The 20,185-nt window shown below is 47.1% G+C and overlaps 1 protein-coding gene across 5 annotated transcripts in view; it reads left to right on the forward strand.

The window, feature by feature from the left end:
* The window catches only part of clint1a (clathrin interactor 1a), a 289,089-nt gene that overhangs the window by 141,364 nt on the left and 127,540 nt on the right, over positions 1-20,185 (forward strand). For all 5 annotated transcript variants that reach the window (XM_072511908.1, XM_072511907.1, XM_072511905.1 and 2 more), the window contains exons 2-3: positions 9,779-9,883; positions 17,604-17,700. In XM_072511908.1, the coding sequence (XP_072368009.1) occupies positions 9,779-9,883; positions 17,604-17,700 (202 nt within the window). The remainder of the gene's footprint in view (positions 1-9,778; positions 9,884-17,603; positions 17,701-20,185) is intronic.

The raw sequence follows: 20,185 nt of genomic DNA on the forward strand, positions 1-20,185 counted from the left end.
TGGGCTGTTCTGCTTGGAAAAGAGAACATTAGAGAGGATTTAGTGGAGATTTTCAAAATGATAAAGAGCCTGGACAGAAACAATGACTTTAGGCGGAAGGATCGAGAAGCAGAGGACACAAATTGACAAAAGAAGTAGCAGGAGGGAAAGCCTTTTTAACACAACGTGTGGTTAGGATGTGGAATGCTACACCTGAAAGTCAATCGAGGCTTTCAGAAAATAATTGGGTAATCTGTAGCAAAGACGATTTGCAGGACTACATGGAAAGTGGAACTAGGTGAGAGCCACGATGGGTCAATCAGACTCCTTCTGTGCTGAAACATTCTATGATTCCCCATGCTCAACATTCCCTTTCGCAAGTAAAACAATTATATTTAAATATATACATTGGCTGCAATAGTGATCAGCAGTGTAATTACTTGTTCCCTTGTTTAAGTGGGTGGTAGTTCAGGATGAGTGAACATTGAATACCTTCGCGTTCTGTTTTGGGTCTTTTCAAGTAAAGCCAGAAGTAGCTATTTTCTCTCCTGAACAGAACCCATAATGTGGTGTTTGTGTTGAGGAACTTTTGTGCAAAGGAATGGAAAGTCTTATCTTTCTGAGATGGAAATGCCATGATTGATGCTAGCTGCGTTTTGTTTCTTTAAAAAGAAACCGCAATGACATCAGAGTTCCTTGGTCAGTGTTTTGAATGTGATAACGTTGATATGTTTTTGTGTCTGCTGCCTCGCTAGCCTTGGTTTTGTTCCTTCAAATTTTCTCTTTTTTTTCTAAAGTCGCTTAACTACTATCTTGGCTATGCTTCTGTACATTTGCTACATAATATTTCGGCCAAGTCAATTTCATTGTAACTTGTGTTGTCAGACTGTTATGTCCAGCCCTCAGCAGAGGTCCATGCAAGTTCTTTCTAACATGCTACCTCTGGTTAGCTGTAGGAAACAGGATCTCTGACAAATTCCCCCTCTCCAGTCCTCGAGCTCTGGGGTCAGTTGTAGTGCTCGTACTGCCACCTTGATGGGGCTTCCTTATTTTCAGCACAGGCTGTGGATTGAATTTGACATTTTCCAAACTGGATATCTCAATTCTGTGCCACCTTTAACAACTGAGCTATTTGGGGAGCTGATTTGACTAGTTTTAATACAGTCAAACAGATTTTGTTTTCTGAAATTCATTTTGGTGCAACACAAATTACTTATGAAGTGGCTAATCTGCCACAAACCTTGTGAAGGAGTGTTCGCACATTTAATCTCTTCTCCTTCCTTCCTTCCTTCCTCCTCTGTTGCCCCAACCAAAAGAAACACATACAAGAGATTTAATTTTCCACAACATTGAAATGATGAATATGCAAATCAAATTATTTCTCCAAACCCCCCTACCACAGGATTTAACTCCGCAATAAGCACAAGCAAGGCTTGCACAGAACTAGTGAAAAGCAGTACCTAAAACGCCAAGTGCCACTGGCTTTGTGAATATCAGATACTCACAGACTGTCAGACCTTACTGTTTCACAGCTGGCTGCTTTTGTGGGTAAGGATGTGTTAATGCAGACTGGCTTAGGAGGGAGCAAGGTTCCCTGGATGGAACCCAGTATAAACTAATCAAACAGCTCCCCCTGGCCTCCAAAGCTGTCTACCGCTATTAAATTTGTATCAATCACAGGAAGTCTTTGCATTCGAAGTCGTTATTTTTTCCCCTCACATCTGGAAGAGGGAAATTATTTTTTGCACCAAAGGTCACAAGGATTCTGGGTAGGGCAAAGAATGAGAGCCATGTAAAACATGGGAAAGGAAGAATACAACTCCTTCTCCACCTTTCGAAAAAAAAGTTATTTCTGAATGCTTTGGTTGCGAGCCAAGCTGCATGTAGATTTTTTTTTTGTTGGGGTTTGCTCGATGCCAAATGCAGAATATAGTTTTAAAAACAATGATTTGGAATGCGTTGTGTTCTCAAATAGACATCTTGATGAATAAAATTCCTCTCCCTAGAGGATAACAACTTTTATTCCTTTGTTGAGTTTTTTTTAAAGCTGTAATGGAGTTGAGAGAATGGTCTAAATGAATTTTAATGGGATTTTAATTTTTCTGTTGTACTCCATTAATTGTCATCAGAAACTGGTGCCTTAACTCAATGTCCTGTCTAAGGAGATTTAATAGATTAAAGGGAGAAAAAGAAGCAACTCATTATGGGTTTCTTCTAAAATCCATTTTTGGAATATTGCAGCTGCAAGTGTGAGAGGAGCAGAGGTGCAAAAAACAAAAAAGCAATTTTAAAATAAAAGTTCACAATGCATTATAGGAAGAAGGTTTGCAATAATAAACAAATTCATAAGTCAGGCACCCATGGCATGGAAAGTCTAGCTAAAATCAGGTGAGTTGTAGCAAAATTCTTAGTAATGAACAACTGAGCACAACCAAAATAAACTTGCTCAGACCCTGGGTTAGCAGGGCAGGTGTCTGTAAATTAATGTTTTGCTTTGACATCATCAGGATGATATATTTATTATTGTCTTAGTTTCCCTACCAGCATTTTTAGTTCATTGTAACCCAGGGCTTTTGGTAGTGGAAATGGAACTGGACTATCTATGGTCTAATGGCTGTTATATATCAGTGTGCATATGGAATAATAAACACCAATTTTTAAGCTAAATTTTACATTTGGTTATATCTTATTGTAGATCTTTGGTCTCGTGTGATCTGAAATCTGTGCGTTTGTCTATGCTAAATAGATCAAGCCCATAACCTCGGTTCCCCTGGGTCCCCATGCAAGAACTGCATGGGACTTGCCTGGAAGTTTAAACTTCCAGTGGGCATTCGCCTGCACTGGAAACCATCCTAAAGTTCCAGTTTAACTCTGAGGCTTTGGATGGTTTCGACTATCTTACCAAAATAGTTAACCAGGAGAAGTTTAGAAGAATTAAAACTGCCCCCCCCCTCCCCCCACCGACTAAATCCCCAATCTTCTGACCCCTCATCCATCCAACATGCTACCCCTCTCCCCTTGAGAACCAAACCCCCCCCCCCCGGCCCCATTCTACCCACTGACCGTACATACTTACCTTCTCCCTGACATTGCAGTGTGCTGGAGCTTTTAAAAGTACTTGCTTAATGGCAGTTAGTACTGTAAAAAGTAACCGTGTCTTCCTTTTGTCTGGCGATGCTACACTCGCTGAAGGCCTTGGGAACCCTCTGCACTGCACTTTTCTCACCTGGCCCAAGTAGGCATGTAATTGCCACTCAAGTTCTGGGCCTAATAGTTCTTCTTTCTTATGATGTAAAGGACAAGAGACTATATGAGATGCCCACTATACTTTACCTGCTGTTCCAAAAGGCAGTAAATACTGATGTGTGAGTCCATTGGTTTTGGATTATAAATTTGTAGTTAAATTCCGAATGAAAATAATTATACAAAAGCTGAATGAAATAGGATACTGAGTGCATATACTAAGAAAGTCGCATTTAATTTGGTCCTATAGGTGATTTAAAATATCCTGTTGAATGCTCTGACAGTTCTAGAAACTGGACAGAAGTTAACTCTAGGTAAAAATAACACTTCCCATCATCATGCCCCCATCCCATCCGCGCACACGCACGCACGCAGACACATACACATGCAAAAACTCGCACAATTGTGACTTAAAGGCAGATTTCATCATCCAAGATGGAATGCATTGGATGAAGAGCGATTGTGCAATCTGCCACACCATCTGTATCTTGCACCTGACAAGATTGGTGCATGTACATTTTAAACTTTTAGAAAATAAGCCCCACTCCTTTATAAGCATAATGTCAAGATTAAACAATTTGCCCCTTTTCTCATAGCCTGACTCTAACCTCTATTTTACGATTGGTTATTTCCAAACGTTTACCATGTATATTTTGAAGATATTTATTTTCATACTTTGCAGTGAGAAATTATGCTTTTTATTACAGTTCTATGACGAGCATGACATTTACTTCAGGTAACCGCTGCTTTAACTCTGAGGCAAATGAGTTTTAGTATGGCGGAAAAATGAACTGTTAGATATAAAGAAACTGAAACTACAACATTTATCTCTGCATTCCACTTAAAAAAAAAAAAATCTAGTCATTATTTATGGGGGTGGGGGTGACATGTTTATTTTTTTCCACCCATTCTTTCCAGGAAGCCTTGATTTTATTTAGGCTAAAGTGGGAAGCTGGAAGAAACTTGTTGGCTGGTAAATTGCATAATGTACTGCCCTCTAGTGCAAGATCAATGTAATTTCAAAGAGAGGGACTTCCGGTTGCGGCTATGACTAGGTAGGTCGCACGTTCGGCAGCTCCCGCCGGGAACGGACTTTTGGGCTCTTCAGAGGGGCCCCAATGGCAATTGTTCAACGGTTCCCAGTGTGGGAAGGTGACAGGGTTCCCCCGACATTATATGGATTGGACCAGGAGTGGAGCGGTTAAAAAAGTGATCCTGGTGCAGCGGAAAGTGCGAGGGAGGAAAAGCAAGATGGCGGCGGGTGGAGACCAAGCAGCATAGGCGCAGTGGTCGCAGGAGCAGCAGGAATTCCTTAAATGCTGCTTTGCGGAGCTGAAGACCGAAATGCTGGCGCCAATGAAGGCGGCGATTGAGAAGCTTGTGGAGACCCAGAAGGCCCAAGGGGTGGCGATCCGGGAGGTGCGGCAAAAAGCCTCGGAGAACGAGACGCGATCTTAGGCTTGGCGGTGAAGGTGGAGGCGCACGAGGCGCTGCACAAGAGGTGGCAGGAAAAATTTGAGGACCTGGAGACTAGGTCGAGGAGGAAGAATCTTCGGATTCTGGGTCTCCTGAAGGAGTGGAGGGGCCCGATGCCGGGGCTTATATGAGCACGATGCTCAATTCGCTGATGGGCGAGAGAGCTTTCCCAAGGCTCCTGGAGCTGGATGGGGCTCATCGGGTCCTGGCAAGGAGACGCAAAGCCAACGAGCCGCCAAGGGCTGTAGTGGTGAGGTTTCACCGCTTTATGGACAGAGAGTGTGCCCTGAGATGGGCCAAGAAAGAACGGAGCAGCAGGTGGGAGAATTTGGAGATCCGTATTTACCAGGACTGGAGTGCGGAGGTGGCTAAGAAGAAAGCTGGTTTTAACCGGGCTAAGGCGGTTCTCCATCGGAAGGTGGTGAAGTTTGGGATGCTGCAGCCAGCGTGATTGTGGGTCACGTTCCAAGATCGGCACCACTATTTCGAAACGCCTGATGAGGCATGGACCTTTATCCAGGCTGAAAAGTTGGACTCAAACTGAGGGTTTGTCGTGGGGGGGGGGGATGTTTACTGTGTTTATTGCGTTTGGGGAATGTTCTTTTTGTTTCGGTGCTGGGTGGGGACGGGTGAATGGATTTGATGTGGGGGGTGTGGGAGAGAGTGGGCCCCGCGGAGGAAGAGGGGAGGGTGGAGGCCCGGGGTTGGGGAGTTGGGGTAAGGCCACAAAAAGGAGCTGCGTCAGAGGGGGTGCAGCCGGCTCAGACGGAAAGCGCGGGCTTTTTCCCGCGCTAGGGAAGGATGAAGGTGGAAGGACAGTGCTGGAGAGGAGAGCGCACTGACTGCCAAAGGTGGGGGGGATTCTCACACTGGGGGGTCGATGGAATGGCGGGAGAGGCCGGGGTCAGCAGGAGTCAGCTGACTTACGGGAATGTCAAGGGGGGAGCAAAAGGACTAGATGAGAATCTAGTGGGGTGGGAAACTGGGTTGCTGCTGCACTGGCCAAAGGGGAGCTGGAAGTAGGAGAGGCGGTTGGGGCCAGGGTCCGCCGCCTGGGGGACTGCGCGGGCACGTGGCTGGCCTAGAAAAGGAGATGGCTGGTGGGGGGTGGGGGGGCGCGAGGCGAGCAGCCCCCTGATCCAGCTGGTAACTTGGAATGTGAGGGGCCTGAACGGGCCGGTCAAGAGGGCCCGGGTGTTTATGCACTTAAAGGGACTGAAGGCAGACGTGGTTATGCTCCAGGAGACACATTTGAAGGTGGCAGATCAAATTAGGCTGAGAAAGGGATGGGTAGGGTAGGTCTTCCATTCAGGGCTGGATGCGAAGAACAGAGGGGTTGCAATACTGGTGGGGAAGCGGGTGTTGTTCGAGGCACTGAATATTGTAGCGGATAATGGAGGTCGATATGTGATGGTGAGTGGTAGGTTACAGGTGGTGCGGGTGGTACTGGTGAACGTATATGCCCTGAATTGGGATGATGCCGGATTTATGAAACGCATACTGGGTCGGATTCCGGATCTGGAGGTAGGAAGCTTGATAATGTGGGGGGGGACTTTAACACGGTGCTGGACCCAGCACTGGACAGTTCTAGGTCCAGGACGGGTGAGAGGCCGGCTACGGCCAAGGTGCTCAGGGGGTTTATGGACCAGATGGGGGGAGTGGATCCATGGAGGTTTGCCAGGCCGCAGGCTAGGGAATTTTGCTTCTTTTCCCACATCCATAGAGCCTACTCCCGGATAGATTTTTTAATTTTGAGTAGGGCGCTAGTCCCGAAAGTGGAGGGAACGGAATACTCGGCCATAGCCATCTCGGACCATGCCCCGCATTGGGTGGAGCTGGAGTTGGGGGAGGAGAGGGACCAGCGCCCGCTGTGGCGCCTTGATGTGGGACTGTTGCCGGATGAGGGGGTGTGCGGGCGGGTGCGGGTGTGTATTGAAAGATACATGGAGGCCAATGACAATGGGGAGGTGCAGGTTGGGGTAGTCTGGGAAGCGTTGAAAGCGGTGGTTAGGGGAGAGCTAATCTCCATTAGGGCCCACAGGGAGAAGAGAGAGAGGAGGGAGAGGTTGGTAGGGGAGATTTTAAGGGTGGACAGGCGTTATGCAGAGGCCCCCAAGGAAGGGCTACTTAGGGAGCGACGGAACCTCCAGACGGAATTCGATCTGATGACTGCGGGGGAAGCAGAGGCACAGTGGAAGAAAGCGCAAGGAAGGTTTATGAGTATGGGGAGAAGGCGAGTCGGATGCTGGCACATCAGCTGCATAAGAGGGAGGCAACGAGGGAGATTGGTGGAGTTAGGGATAGAGAGGTAATACAGTACTGAGTGCGGTGAGAATAAACTAGGTATTTAGGGACTTCTATGGGGATCTGTACAGGTAAGAGCCCCCAGCGGGGGAGATGGGGATGCAACGATTCCTTGATCAGCTGAGGTTCCCGAGGGTGAAGGAGGAGCAGGTGGCTGGCTTAGGGGGTGCCGATTGGGCTGGAGGAGCTGGTTAAAGGATTGGGGAACATGCAGGTGGGGAAGGCCCCGGGGCCGGATGGGTTCCCGGTTGAATTCTATAGGAAATACGTGGACCTGCTGGGCCCGTTAGTGAGGACTTTTAATAAGGCGAGGGAGGAGGGGACCTTGCCCCCGACAATGTCCAGGGCGCTGATTTCTTTGATCTTGAAGCGGGACAAGGATCCATTGCAATGTGGGTCGTACAGACCAATCTCGGTCCTCAATGTTGACGCTAAGGTGCTGGCGAAGTTGCTGGCTACGAGAATTGAGGACTGTCCCGGAGGTGATTCATAAGGACCAGACGGGATTCGTGAAGGGTAGGCAGCTAAATACAAATGTGCGGAGGCTCCTCAATGTGATTATGATGCCCTCGGTGGAGGGGGAAGCGGAGGTAGTAGCAGCTATGGGAGCAGAGAAGGCCTTTGATCGGGTGGAGTGTGAGTATCTTTGGGAAGTGTTGCGGTGGTTTGGGTTCGGGGAGGGGTTCATCAGTTGGGTCATACTGCTATATAGAGCCCCGGTGGCGAGTGTGGCTTCGAACCGGCGGAGCTCGGAGTACTTTCGGCTGTACCGGGGGACGAGACGGGTGCCCCTTATCCCCCTTGTTGTTTGCACTGGCAATTGAGCCGCTGGCCATGGCACTGAGGGAGTCCAGGAAATGGAGGGGATTGGTTCGGGGGGGAGAGGAACACCGGGTGTCGTTGTATGCCGATGACTTGTTGCATGTTGCAGATCCAGTGGAGGGGATGGCGGAGGTCATGCGGATCCTTGGGGAGTTTGGGGACTTTTCGGGGTATAAACCCAACGTAGGGAAGAGTGAGCTTTTTGTGGTGCACTCAGTGGACCAGGGAAGGGGGATGGATGAGTTACCGCTGAAGAGGGCGGAAAGGAGCTTCCGGTACCTGGGGATCCAAGTAGCTAGGAGTTGGGGGGCCCTGCACAAGCTTAATTTGACGCGGTTGGTGGAGCAGATGGAGGAGGATTTTAAAAGATGGGATATGCTGCCACTCTCACTGGCGGGTAGGGTGCAGTCGGTACAAATGACGGTCCTTCCGAGGTTTCTCTTTGTGTTCCAGTGCCTTCCCATTTTGATCCCCAAGGCCTTTTTCAAACGGGTAAGCAGGAGCATCATGGGATTTGTGTGAGCGAATAAGACCCCGAGGGTGAAGAGGGTGTTTCTGGAGCGTAGCAGGGACAGGGGGGGGCTGGCGCTGCCGATTCTGGTGGGGAAATGAAACTTTTTCTACCTTGCTATAGACTTCAAAGGTACCAGCAGCTTTATGTTTTGTAGAATCGTAACTGATTTCTATCTGTTATGTGAATTAAATGTAGAGTGTATGCGATGGAAGGTAATGCTCTCAATGTAGATACAAAAAGTTGTTGAGGTTTGAGTAGAAAGAGAAGTGGTTTGTGACAGTACAACCTTTTTATTTTGCAGTTTGCTTCCATCAAAGCACATCTAACTGTTCAAAATCACTGTTTGCAGCAAAGAATGTTAATGGGTAGGGCACTTTACAAGAGAGCATGGTGTTATGGTATGAAGTCATCAATATAATATGATATGTCATGTTACTGTATTCAAGGAAAGGTAGCAAATAACAGCTGTCAAGCTTACACATTGCATTAAAGATTACCAAATTTCATCATGATCTAGGAGGGAGCCGTGCTTATTGTGATGAAACGGATTTCTGTGTCTCAATACTTAATTTGAAAGACTAGACTTGTATTCTGAGTCAAGTTGCAAAATTCACTGCCCTAAAGAACATAGAATTCTGAAGTCAGAAGCAAACCGCCATTCAATTATTACAGTATTTTTTTAACTTGTATCCGACTGCTTCACTACCACATGATGGTGGAATTTAAAAATTGCAAAGAGATACTTATTACATGATATGAGGGAGGGCCTGATTTCATGATGAATGTGAGATATTGTGCTGAAATTGGTGATGCATATTAAACAACAACATAAATGATTCTAAGTTATAGTTTTTCAAACTCATCTGTAGATTTCAGAGGACTGTCAAGTATTTCTGTTATCAGATTTCTGTACCTTTTATGCATTTGTGACTTAGTGATGTGCTGTTTCTTGTGCTCTGTCTGCATAAAAATGTGTTCTGTGAGGCTGGTACTATTTTCCTTTGGGTAGCTAACACCATTGAAAACAAAGACAAAAAGGTCCTGGGAATTGTTTCAATATTTCAAATGAATTTCCCCATCTAAAATGTTTTACAACCAGTGTGCCAATATAACCACGAAAAGCGCGAGCTATAATTACTTGGCTCCTTTGGTATCCATTTTATCTGAGTTGGATTTTCTTTTTTAAATTGGACCAGGTTCCAGCCCTAATGAAACCTACAGTATCACCTCTTTGATTATTCAGCAAAGCTAATGGAACAGTAACACTTGATTTAAGACAAGTTAATGCGTGCTGATGTGTCCTAAGGGCAGCCTGACACAAAAATGTTTTCCCCGCCCTATAGAGGTATCTCATTAAAGCTGTCAGTGAGTCATTATTAAGTTTTCATGTGGTTGTGTGTTTTGATGCTAATGTAATGTGTATGACTTGTTTCATTTCAGCACAAATGTGGTTATGAATTATTCAGAGATTGAGTCTAAGGTTCGAGAAGCAACCAATGATGATCCGTGGGGACCTTCAGGGCAGCTAATGGCAGAGATAGCCAAGTAAGTACTAATCTTACTGAGTTCTAGGGATATCTCCAGATATACATGGATTGAGCATGCTGCTAAATTATCTGTTCAAACCATTGATTTATTTATTGTTTTAGTAAAAGCTGTGATATTACTGCTTTGGTCATGAGGTTGCATTTCAAAATAAGAAATTGTATTTAAATATAGTTCAACGGGAATGGGCTAGGGAAAGCACATGGGAGCTGGAACACCTAATGATGTTGCTCCAAGAGCAGCCCTGACCCCACTCTTCCTGAAGACTATGCAGTTTGTTATGGCTTGTTAAGTTTTTTTTCCTAATGGTCTTGAGCTGCACAGGACAAGCGAAAAAGATGTTATCACTTGAACCCCATAAACTCTTGCGTCATTTTTATTGTTACAGTGCAAGTGCATTTACTAATAAAGGAACAATCATTTTTATAACTTATTTTGGTGAGTAGGGGATGCTGAAGAATGTCCCATAAAATGCCATTCTTCTCTGCAAATCAGTTTGTTATTGGTTTGTCCCAGGTTAATACACTTGAACATGCTCTCCATAGACACGATCCATTGATGCTAAATTGCAGTGCATCGCATGAACTAAGATCATGCTTCACCGAAACTTTCACAATGAGCAAAGTAACATGGGTCAAAGCTAGGGAAGAATTCAACTTGATGACTTTAATCAGTTTTTTTAGAGTAGAAAAAACATGTTGTTTCTCTTTTTGCTTTGGAGCTGCTTGGATCCAACTTTCTCAGCACTTACATTATACATTTGCGGCAAGTTTTAAATATTGTTCCTCTGTCTGGTCTTTGTAATGGACTATAGTTGAATCAAAATTAAATCTAGATGGTCTCATGCAATATGTTTCAAATGCTACCTGGTGCTGAGAAAATAGTTTTTGATGTTTACCTTGCTCTTGTGTTGAGATCCAACTTCAAGGCGCTGTAATTGGCTGAAGGGATACAGGTGCGTATTCTGCATTCTGATTGGTGGATGAGAAATGCATTACCTTCAGGCGCAATATTTCTAATTACATAGATAGAAATATGGAATTGAATTGGGGAAAAGATAACTAATGACTCTCATTGTACTGAGCAATCAAAACACGCAGTAGTGTCCATATTTATTTGGCTCAGGATTGTGCTTGCAATTACCAGTTTAAGAATTGTATTATCTAAGAAAGTGGTTTAGCGGATTAGAAATCAAGTAAGTTGCTTCTCTAGCTATTTCCCCTTCTTCACCACTTCCTCAAGTCCAGGTCAGTGAGATGCCGCCAGCCATTGTAGAATAGTGCCTATTCAGGAAATAATTATCTGAATGCAATGTTTGAAAACTGACCTTCCAGGGCAGTAATTGCCTTTTCTTTTTTAAAAAAATATATTTTATTCAAATTTTTTTTCGGCCAAACAAAACAGTACAAAAATGTTTCCCTTTTACAACAATAAAACAATATAAATAATAGTGACCGTTTTTAATAAATAAATAATATCTAAACTAAATGGCAACTGCCATAACAAAATATTAACTGTCCCAAATAAATAAAGTCAAACAAGCCAATATACATATCCAAGTAAAAATATCCATACAAAAACACCCCTGAGGACCCACCCGAGCCCCCCCCCACCCCCTGGGTTGCTGCTGCTACTTTCCCAGTTCCTTTATCGTTCTGCGAGATAGTCAATGAACGGTTGCCACCGCCCGGTGAACCCTTGAGCCGAACCCCTTAGTGCGAACTTTATCCATTCCAGTTTTATAAACCCTGCCATGTCGTTTATCCAGGCCTCCACGCCCAGGGGTTTAGCTTCCTTCCACATTAACAATATCCTTCGCCGGGCTACTAGGGACGCAAAGGCCAAAACATCAGCCTCTCTCGCCTCCTGCACTCCCGGCTCTTCTGCAACCCCGAATATAGCCAACCCCCAGCTTGGCTCGACCCGGACCCCCACCACCTTCGAAATCACATTTGCCACCCCCACCCAGAACCCATGCAGTGCTGAGCATGACCAAAACATGTGGGTGTGGTTCGCTGGGCTTCTCGCGCATCTCCCGCACCTATCCTCTACCCCGAAAAATTTACTGAGCCTTGCTCCAGTCATGTGCGCCCTGTGCAAGACCTTGAATTGTATCAGGCTAAGCCTGGCACACGAGGACGAAGAGTTTACCCTGCGTAGGGCATCTGCCCACAGCCCCTCTTCGATCTCTTCTCCCAGCTCTTCTTCCCATTTTCCCTTCAGCTCATCCACCATGATCTCCCCCTCGTCTCTCATTTCCCTGTATATATCTGACACCCTACCATCCCCCACCCGTGTCCCCGAAATCACTCTATCCTGAATCTCCTGCATCGGGAGCTGCGGAAATTCCCTCACAAAAGCCCTCAATTGCATATACCGAAATGCATTCCCCTGGGGCAACCCATATTTTTCCGTCAGCGCTCCCAGGCTCGCAAACGTCCCGCCTAGGAACAGATCCCTCAGTTGCACAATCCCTGCTCTCTGCCATGTTCTAAATCCCCCATCTATTCTCCCCGGGACAAACCTATGATTATTCCTTATCGGGGACCGCACCGAGGCACCCGTCATTCCCTCATGCCGTCTCCACTGCCCCCAAATTTTCAACGTTGCCACCACCACTGTACTTGTGGTGTATTTCTTCAGGGAGAACGGCAACGGCGCCGTCGCCAATGCTTATAGGCTGGTTCCTTTACAGGACGCCATTTCCAGTCTCTTTCACGCCGCTCCCTCCCCTTCTCCCATCCACTTACACACCATTGAGATATTGGCGGCCCAATAATAATCACTTAAGCTCGGCAGTGCCAGTCCCCCCCTATCCCTGCTACGCTGCAAAAAAACCCTCCTCACTCTCGGGGTCTTCCCAGCCCACACAAAGCTCATAACACTCTTCTCAATTTTTTTGAAAAAAGCCCTCGCAACCATCACCGGGAGGCACTGGAACACAAAAAGAAATCTCGGGAGGACTACCATTTTGACCGCCTGCACCCTGCCCACCAGTGGCAGAGACACCATGTCCCATCTCTTAAAATCCTTCTCCATCTGTTCCACCAATCGTGTTAAATTAAGCCTATGTAGGGTTCCCCAGTTCCTGGCTATCTGGGTCCCGAAGTACCGGAAATCTCTTGTTACCCTCCTCAGCGGTAAATCATCTATTCCCCTGCTCTGCTCCCCCGGATGCACCACAAACAACTCACTCTTCCCCATATTCAATTTGTACCCTGAAAATTCCCCAAACTCCCTGAGTGTCCACATTATCTCAGGCATCCCCTCCACTGGGTCCGCCACATACAGCAATAGATCATCTGCATACAATGATACCCGGTGTTCTTCTCCTCCCCTGAGTACTCCCCTCCACTTCCTAGAGCCCCTCAGTGCTATGGCCAGCGGCTCAATTGCCAATGCAAACAGTAATGGAGACAGGGGACACCCCTGTCTTGTCCCTCTATAAAGACGGAAGTAGTCGGACCTCTGCCTGTTCGTGATCACACTTGCCACCGGGGCCCTTTTTGGCAGCTGTACCCATCCAATAAACCCCTCTCCAAAACCAAATCTCTTCAACACTTCCCATAGGTAGTCCCACTCCACTCTCAAATGCTTTCTCAGCGTTCATCGCCACCACTATCTCCGCCTCCCCCTCCGGCGGGGGCATCATCATCACCCCTAGCAGCCTCCGTATATTCGTGTTCAGCTGTCTCCCCTTAACGAACCCAGTTTGATCCTCGTGGACCACCCCCGGGACACAATCCTCTATCCTTGTCGCCATCACCTTGGCCAGGAGCTTAGCATCCACGTTCAGGAGGGAAATAGGCCTGTAAGACCCGCACTGCATCTTTAAGAGTAACAATATCGTCGCCTCCGACATAGTCGGGGGCAACTTCCCCCTTTCCCTGGCCTCATTAAAGGTTCTCGTCAAAAGCGGGGCCAGTAGGTCCATGTATTTCCTATAAAATTCCACCGGGAACCCATCCGGTCCCGGGGCCTTCCCCGCCTGCATGCTCCCAATCCCCTTTACACCTCCTCCACCTCAATCCGTGCTCCCAGTCCCGCCCTCTCCTGCTCCTCCACCTTCGGGAATTCCAGCCGATCTAGGAAATGCATCATTCCCTCCTTCCCTTCCGGGGGCTGAGCGTTATACAACCTCTCGTAGAATGCCTTAAACACCCCGTTCACCCTCTCCGCTCCCCGTTCCATCTCACCTTCCTCATCCCTCACCCCACCTATCTCCCTCGCCGCTCCCCTCTTCCTCAGTTGTTGGGCCCGTAACCGGCTCGCCTTCTCTCCATACTCATACTGTACTCCCTGTGCCCTCCTCCACTGTGCTTCTGCCTTGCCCGTGGTCAGAACGTCAAATTCCATATGTAGCCTTTGTCTTTCCCTGTACGGTCCCTCCTCCGGAGCCTCTGCATATTGCCTGTCTACCCTCAGAAGTTCTCTCAACAGTCGCTCCCTTTCTTTGCTCTCTTGCTTCCCTTTATGGGCCCTTATGGATATCAGTTCCCCTCTGACCACCGCCTTCAGCGCCTCCCAGACCACTCCCACCTGGACCTCTCCGTTATCATTAAGCGCCAGGTACCTTTTGATACACCCCCTCACCCTTAGACTTACCCCCTCATCCGCCAACAACCCCATATCCAATCTCCAGAGTTGGTGCTGCTCCTTTTCCTCTCCTACCTCCAGATCTACCCAATGTGGAGCGTGGTCCGAAATGGCTATGGCCATGTAATCCGTCCCTGTCACCTTCGGAATCAGTGCCCTTCCCAGGACAAAAAAGTCTATCCGTGAATACACCTTGTGAACATGGGAGAAAAATGAAAACTCCTTACTCCTAGGCCTAATAAATCTCCAGGGGTCTACTCCTCCCATCCGCTCCATGAAGTCCTTAAGCACCTTGGCCGCTGCCGGCCTCCTCCCGGTCTTAGACCTAGACAGGTCCAGCCCTGGATCAAGCACCGTATTGAAGTCTCCCCCCATTACCAGCTTTCCCGCCTCCAGGTCCGGGATACGCCCCAGCATACGCTTCATGAAGTTTACATCATCCCAGTTTGGGGCGTATACGTTCACCAGAACCACCGCCTCCCCTTGCAATCTGCCACTCACCATCACATATCTACCCCCACTGTCCGCCACTGTGGTCTTTGCCTCAAACAGTACCCGTTTCCCCACTAAAATAGCCACCCCCCTATTCTTCGCATCTAAGCCCGAATGGAACACCTGCCCCACCCATCCTTTACGTAGTCTAACCTGATCTGCCAGTTTCAGGCGCGTCTCCTGCAACATGACCACATCTGCCTTTAAGTTCTTTAGGTGTGCGAGTACCCGTGCCCTTTTAATCGGCCCATTCAGCCCTCTCACGTTCCACGTGATCAACCGGGTTGGGGGGCTCTTTACCCCCCCCCCCACCCCCCATGTCGACTAGCCATCTCCTTTTCTAACCCAGCTCCTCACCCGGTTCCCACGTACCCGTATATCCCACCGACGGTGCTCTCCCGTCCCGACCACCCCGCCCCATAACAGCTCACCCTTCCCCTTAGCAGCAGCAACCCAGTTAACTCCCCCCCCCCCCCCCCCCCCCCCCTCCGCTAGATCCCTTTCTAGCGTAGTTGCACCCCCCATGTTGCTCCCAGAAGTCAGCAAACTCTGGCTGACCTCAGCTTCCCCCGTTTGTCCTCGGCCCCTCATTGTGCGAGGCCCCCTCCTTCCTGCGTCCCCGTTCCCGCCACAATTACCATAGCGCGGGAGCAAAGCCCGCGTTTTCCACTCGGCCCCGCCCCTGATGGCGCAGTTCCCTTCTCCTTCCCACCGGCGCCCACAGTTCCCCATACTCTTTCTCCCCCCCCCCCCCCCCTCCCCCCCACGAGGGGAAAAGAGAAAAGTTACAAAATTGAAAAAATTCTCCCCCCCCCCCCCCCCTCTTCCCTTCCCCTTCCTCGTCCCACATAATCACCCCACCACTTTATTACGCCTCTTCTGCCGTCTCAAAGTAGTGGTGCTTCCCTTGGTGTGTGACCCACAGTCTCGCCGGCTGCAACATTCCAAATTTAACCTTTTTGTGGAGCACCGCCTTGGCCCGGTTGAAACTTGCCCTCCTTCTCGCCACCTCCGCACTCCAACCCTGGTACACGCGGATCACCGCGTTCTCCCACCTGCAGCTCCGAGTTTTCTTCGCCCATCTTAGAACCATCTCTCTGTCATTGTAGCGGTGAATCCTCACCACTATGGCTCGAGGTATTTCTCCTGCCTTTGGTCTTCGCGCCAGAACTCGATAAGCTCCCTCCACCTCCAAAGGGCCCGTCGGGGCCTCCGATCCCATCAGCGAGTGAAGCATCGTGCTCACATATGCCCCGACGTCCACCCCCTCTGTGCCTTCGGGAAGACCCAAGACTCTTAAATTCTTCCTCCTCGAGTTATTCTCCAGGGCTTCCAACCTCTCCACACACCTTTTGTGCTGTGCCTCGTGCATCTCTGTCCTTACCACCAGGCCCTGTATTTCATCCTCCTTCTCCGCAGCCTTTGCCTTCACGACCCGAAGCTCCAACTCCTGGGTCCTCTGTGCCTCCTTTAGCCCTTCAATCGCCTGTAGCATCGGGGCCAACACCTCCTTCTTCAGCTCTTCCACACAGCGCCGCAGGAACTTTTTGTTGCTCCGGGCCCCATACCAAACAGCCACCTTCCAACGCCATCTTGCTTCGAGCTTCCCTTCCTTGCCGCTGCTCCAGTGGATCCACTGCAATCTGGCCGTTATCCTCTCTTTTATCCATATTTATCCGGGGGGATTCCCTCCTATTTCACCGCACAATGATTTTGGCCGTTAAAAATTGCCGTTGGGGCTCCTAATAAGAGCCCAAAAGTCCGTTTCAACGGGAAGTGCCGAAACGTGCGACTTAGCTGGTCATCGCTGCACCCGGAAGTCCGTACTTGCCTTTTCATAAACAACAACAAGAAATCACAATTTTGGGCAGCATGGTGGTGCAGTGGTTAGCACTGCTGCCTCACGGCACCGAGGTCCCAGGTTCGATCCTGGCTCCGGGTCACTGTCCGTGTGGAGTTTGCACATTCTCCCCGTGCTTGCGTGGGTTTCGCCCCCACAACTCCAAAGATATGCAGGGTAGGTGGATTGGCCACGCTAAATTGCCCTTAATTGGAAAAGAAAAATAATTGGGGATACTCTAAATCCCTTTTTAAAGAAATTATAATTTTTTGTATGTTTTATAAACTGTGCAATACAATGAATGATCACAGTGTATTTTTGCTTTCTTCATGATTTAAAGCTAGTGTGCAAATGGATCTGAAACCAATGAGGGGACCCAGCTTGTACCTGCAGTTCACCCCAGACCATCTGTTACATATGTAATAACACTAAATATTTGATAGGCTGTACGTCAGATCAACACAGAAAACCCCTAAGTAGCCAGCTGGGGATCTGCTGGGGCATTTTTCTTTCTTGTTAATATACTGACAATTTGCAGCACTGCTTGATTCATAATGCCTGTTTGTAAAAGGAAATGTTGTGTGTACGCCAAACCTATTCTGCCACCTTCAGCCAGCCTTTATTTATTGCTTCTGCTCTGGGAGCATACACACCCACAGCAATTTCCTTTCATAGTAAAAATAGAACAAAGTAAGCGCCTAAGGTTCCACTCGCACACTGTTCAGTAATTTTGCTTTGTTTTCTTTCTTTACCTATATTGGATGTTCTGAAGCTGTTTTTGTTTAATTGTAGATCTACGTTTATGTATGAGCAGTTTCCTGAAGTTATGAACATGCTTTGGACTCGTATGCTGAAAGACAATAAAAAGAATTGGAGGCGGGTCTATAAGGTGGGGTAACAAAGCATTCCTTTCACATTTCATGGTACTTCCGATGCAAACTTCCCAACAACTTTTTCTCTTTGTGAAACATCATGTGCACAAGTTTAATGTATTGCAGAAAACAAAGCAGAGTTTATTGTTCTGTGTTGACATTGAAAAATTGACGAAATAAATTTAATATTCGAGCTGTCAAAACCATCTGCCAAATGGGAGCACAATCTGCCTCAAGTTCATCTCACAAACTGGTTTTAAATGCTAACATCTCGACTGATTTGCATCACATCTTTCAGTTAGTTGTAAGGTTCCTTCCTGTTTATTCCCTTATTTCCCCTTTTATTTTGCCATTATCATTTTTGAACCATGGGTGATCAATGGACATATATCTAAGTTAAAAGCAGAGAGAATGAGGAATTCGGAAGTTACAGGAGAGAACCCTCTGCTAGTTTGAAAAGGAGCTTCAGACTTTTTGGCACCAAGAGAGAGAGAGATGTAGTGCAACTCGGTTTGATTGATTGGCTGGTGGCCAATGAATTGGCCAAAAGGCCATACTCTGCCCAGTAACGGGTGGTGATTGGAACCTATCCCAGTGTAATGGGTCTCGGAGACCTGAGAGAGCAGTTGAGTCCTCGACACAAAGACAAGGACCTGCTTTTCTCCCCCTCTCTGGAAAGGCTGTGAGTGCTGCATTCGTGAAGCTGCAGAGAACCTGAATGAATGAATCTACAGGATAACCATTTCAGGCTGCAAACAAACACCAGAACACACACCCACTCGCCCTCTCTCTATCTCTCACGCTCTCTCTCTTGCTCTCTATATAAAGGCTATGAGGGCTGTATTCCTGAAACTACAGAGGCCTGAATGAATCCACAGTAAAAACTTCAAACTGAAAGCAGAGTCTGAAGAGGAGTAAGATGCTGGAAACACCCATTTCAAACAAAGACTCTTTTTCTCTTTTACTTCCATTTTTTAAATCTTCTTTCCCCCTTCAGTATGTGTCTCTGTCTTGTGTCTGTGCATAGAGGGCGGGGAGGAAAGCTTAAGTGGGGAATTCAGAATTAGATAATAGTTAACCTGTTGTATTACTGCATATTATAGTTCTTGCATTATTGTTCTTGTTGTAAATAAACAGTAATTGGGTTTAAACTAACAAACCGTACAAAATTATTGGACAGCCAAGGGCCAAAGACTTGAGGTATTTTTCTGAGAACTGTTGGCTGATTCACTTGTGTTGTGTCTCTGGGTCAAGTGGGAGACGAATTGATTGTGCGCTAGCCCAGGGTGTTGTAACATAATTTGGGGACTCTGATCTGGGATATTTGGAACGGCAGACGTCGAAGCTACAGTATAATTTTTTTAAAAAGACACCAGGTTTGTCGTGATATAACAGGATGGCACTGGAAGATGCTAAGATTTTTCAGGTGGACGGCTTGTCTCTGATCTATTTAAGAGCTTTGAAAAGGCAAACTAGTCAAATTGGCAAGGGAATTAGAAATAGAGGCACCAGCTAGAGCTAGGAAGATAGAGATAACCAACGCGATTGCTCAGCATTTAAATTTGAAAGAGATGCTAGGAACACATGAGAGTAGTTTAGCATCAAGAACATTTTCTGGTGCTTGAGTGCATACGGTTGCAGTTTGAGCATGAAAGGAAGATGCAGCAAAGAGAAATGGAGTTAAAGCAAAACGAAATGTAGATGGAAATGAGGAGGTTGGAATTGCAGAGAGGTGAAAGGCAAAAGAGAGAGTTCCAGCATAAGGCATTGAGGCGAGCTGCCAGAAATTAAAGGGGAGCTTAATCCTTGAACAGAACCCAGTGGTGAAATACAGGCTCTTTAAAAGGAGAAGGAGGTAGAAACTTTATTTTTTTGAGGGGGGGCATATGAGAAAATAGCAACCCAAATGGAGTGGCCAAGGGAAAAGTGGACATTGCCCATGCAAAGTAAATTGATGGGGAGGGCACAGGAAATTTAAGCTTCCCTGTCAGAGCAGGGTGACTTAAGAACTATGACCAGGTAAAAAAAGGTTCTTCTGGGTGAAAATTAATTGGTTCCTCAAGCATATAGGCTAAAGCTTCAGAATTTAAGGCGACAGCCGGGATAGACATATGCTGAATTTGAAAGGGTTAAGCAGAACAATTTTGATAGATGGGTACGCGCGTTGGGAGTTGCAACTACCTATGAGGCAGAGAGAGAGGTCCTTCTCTTAGAGGAATTTAAGAATTCTCTACCTTCTATAATAAGAACCCATGTTAAAGACCAAATAAGAACCAGTGTTGAAGACCAGAGGTGTAGACTGCTAGGCAGGCAGCAGTTATGGCTGATTATTGAGCTAATCCATAAATTTAAACCTTTGTTCCGTCACCCCGATAATTTTGAAAAAGACAGGAAGTGGGAGAGTGAAAAGAAGGCAGGTAGCCAAGGTAAAAAATGGATAGCTGGAAATGTTCTAAGATCATCCCTTCAGAGCAGGGAGGAAGGTACTGAGGGTGAAGGTGA

This window comes from Scyliorhinus torazame, chromosome 7, assembly GCF_047496885.1.
Source record: "Scyliorhinus torazame isolate Kashiwa2021f chromosome 7, sScyTor2.1, whole genome shotgun sequence".
In the NCBI taxonomy this organism is placed as follows: Eukaryota; Metazoa; Chordata; class Chondrichthyes; order Carcharhiniformes; family Scyliorhinidae; genus Scyliorhinus; species Scyliorhinus torazame.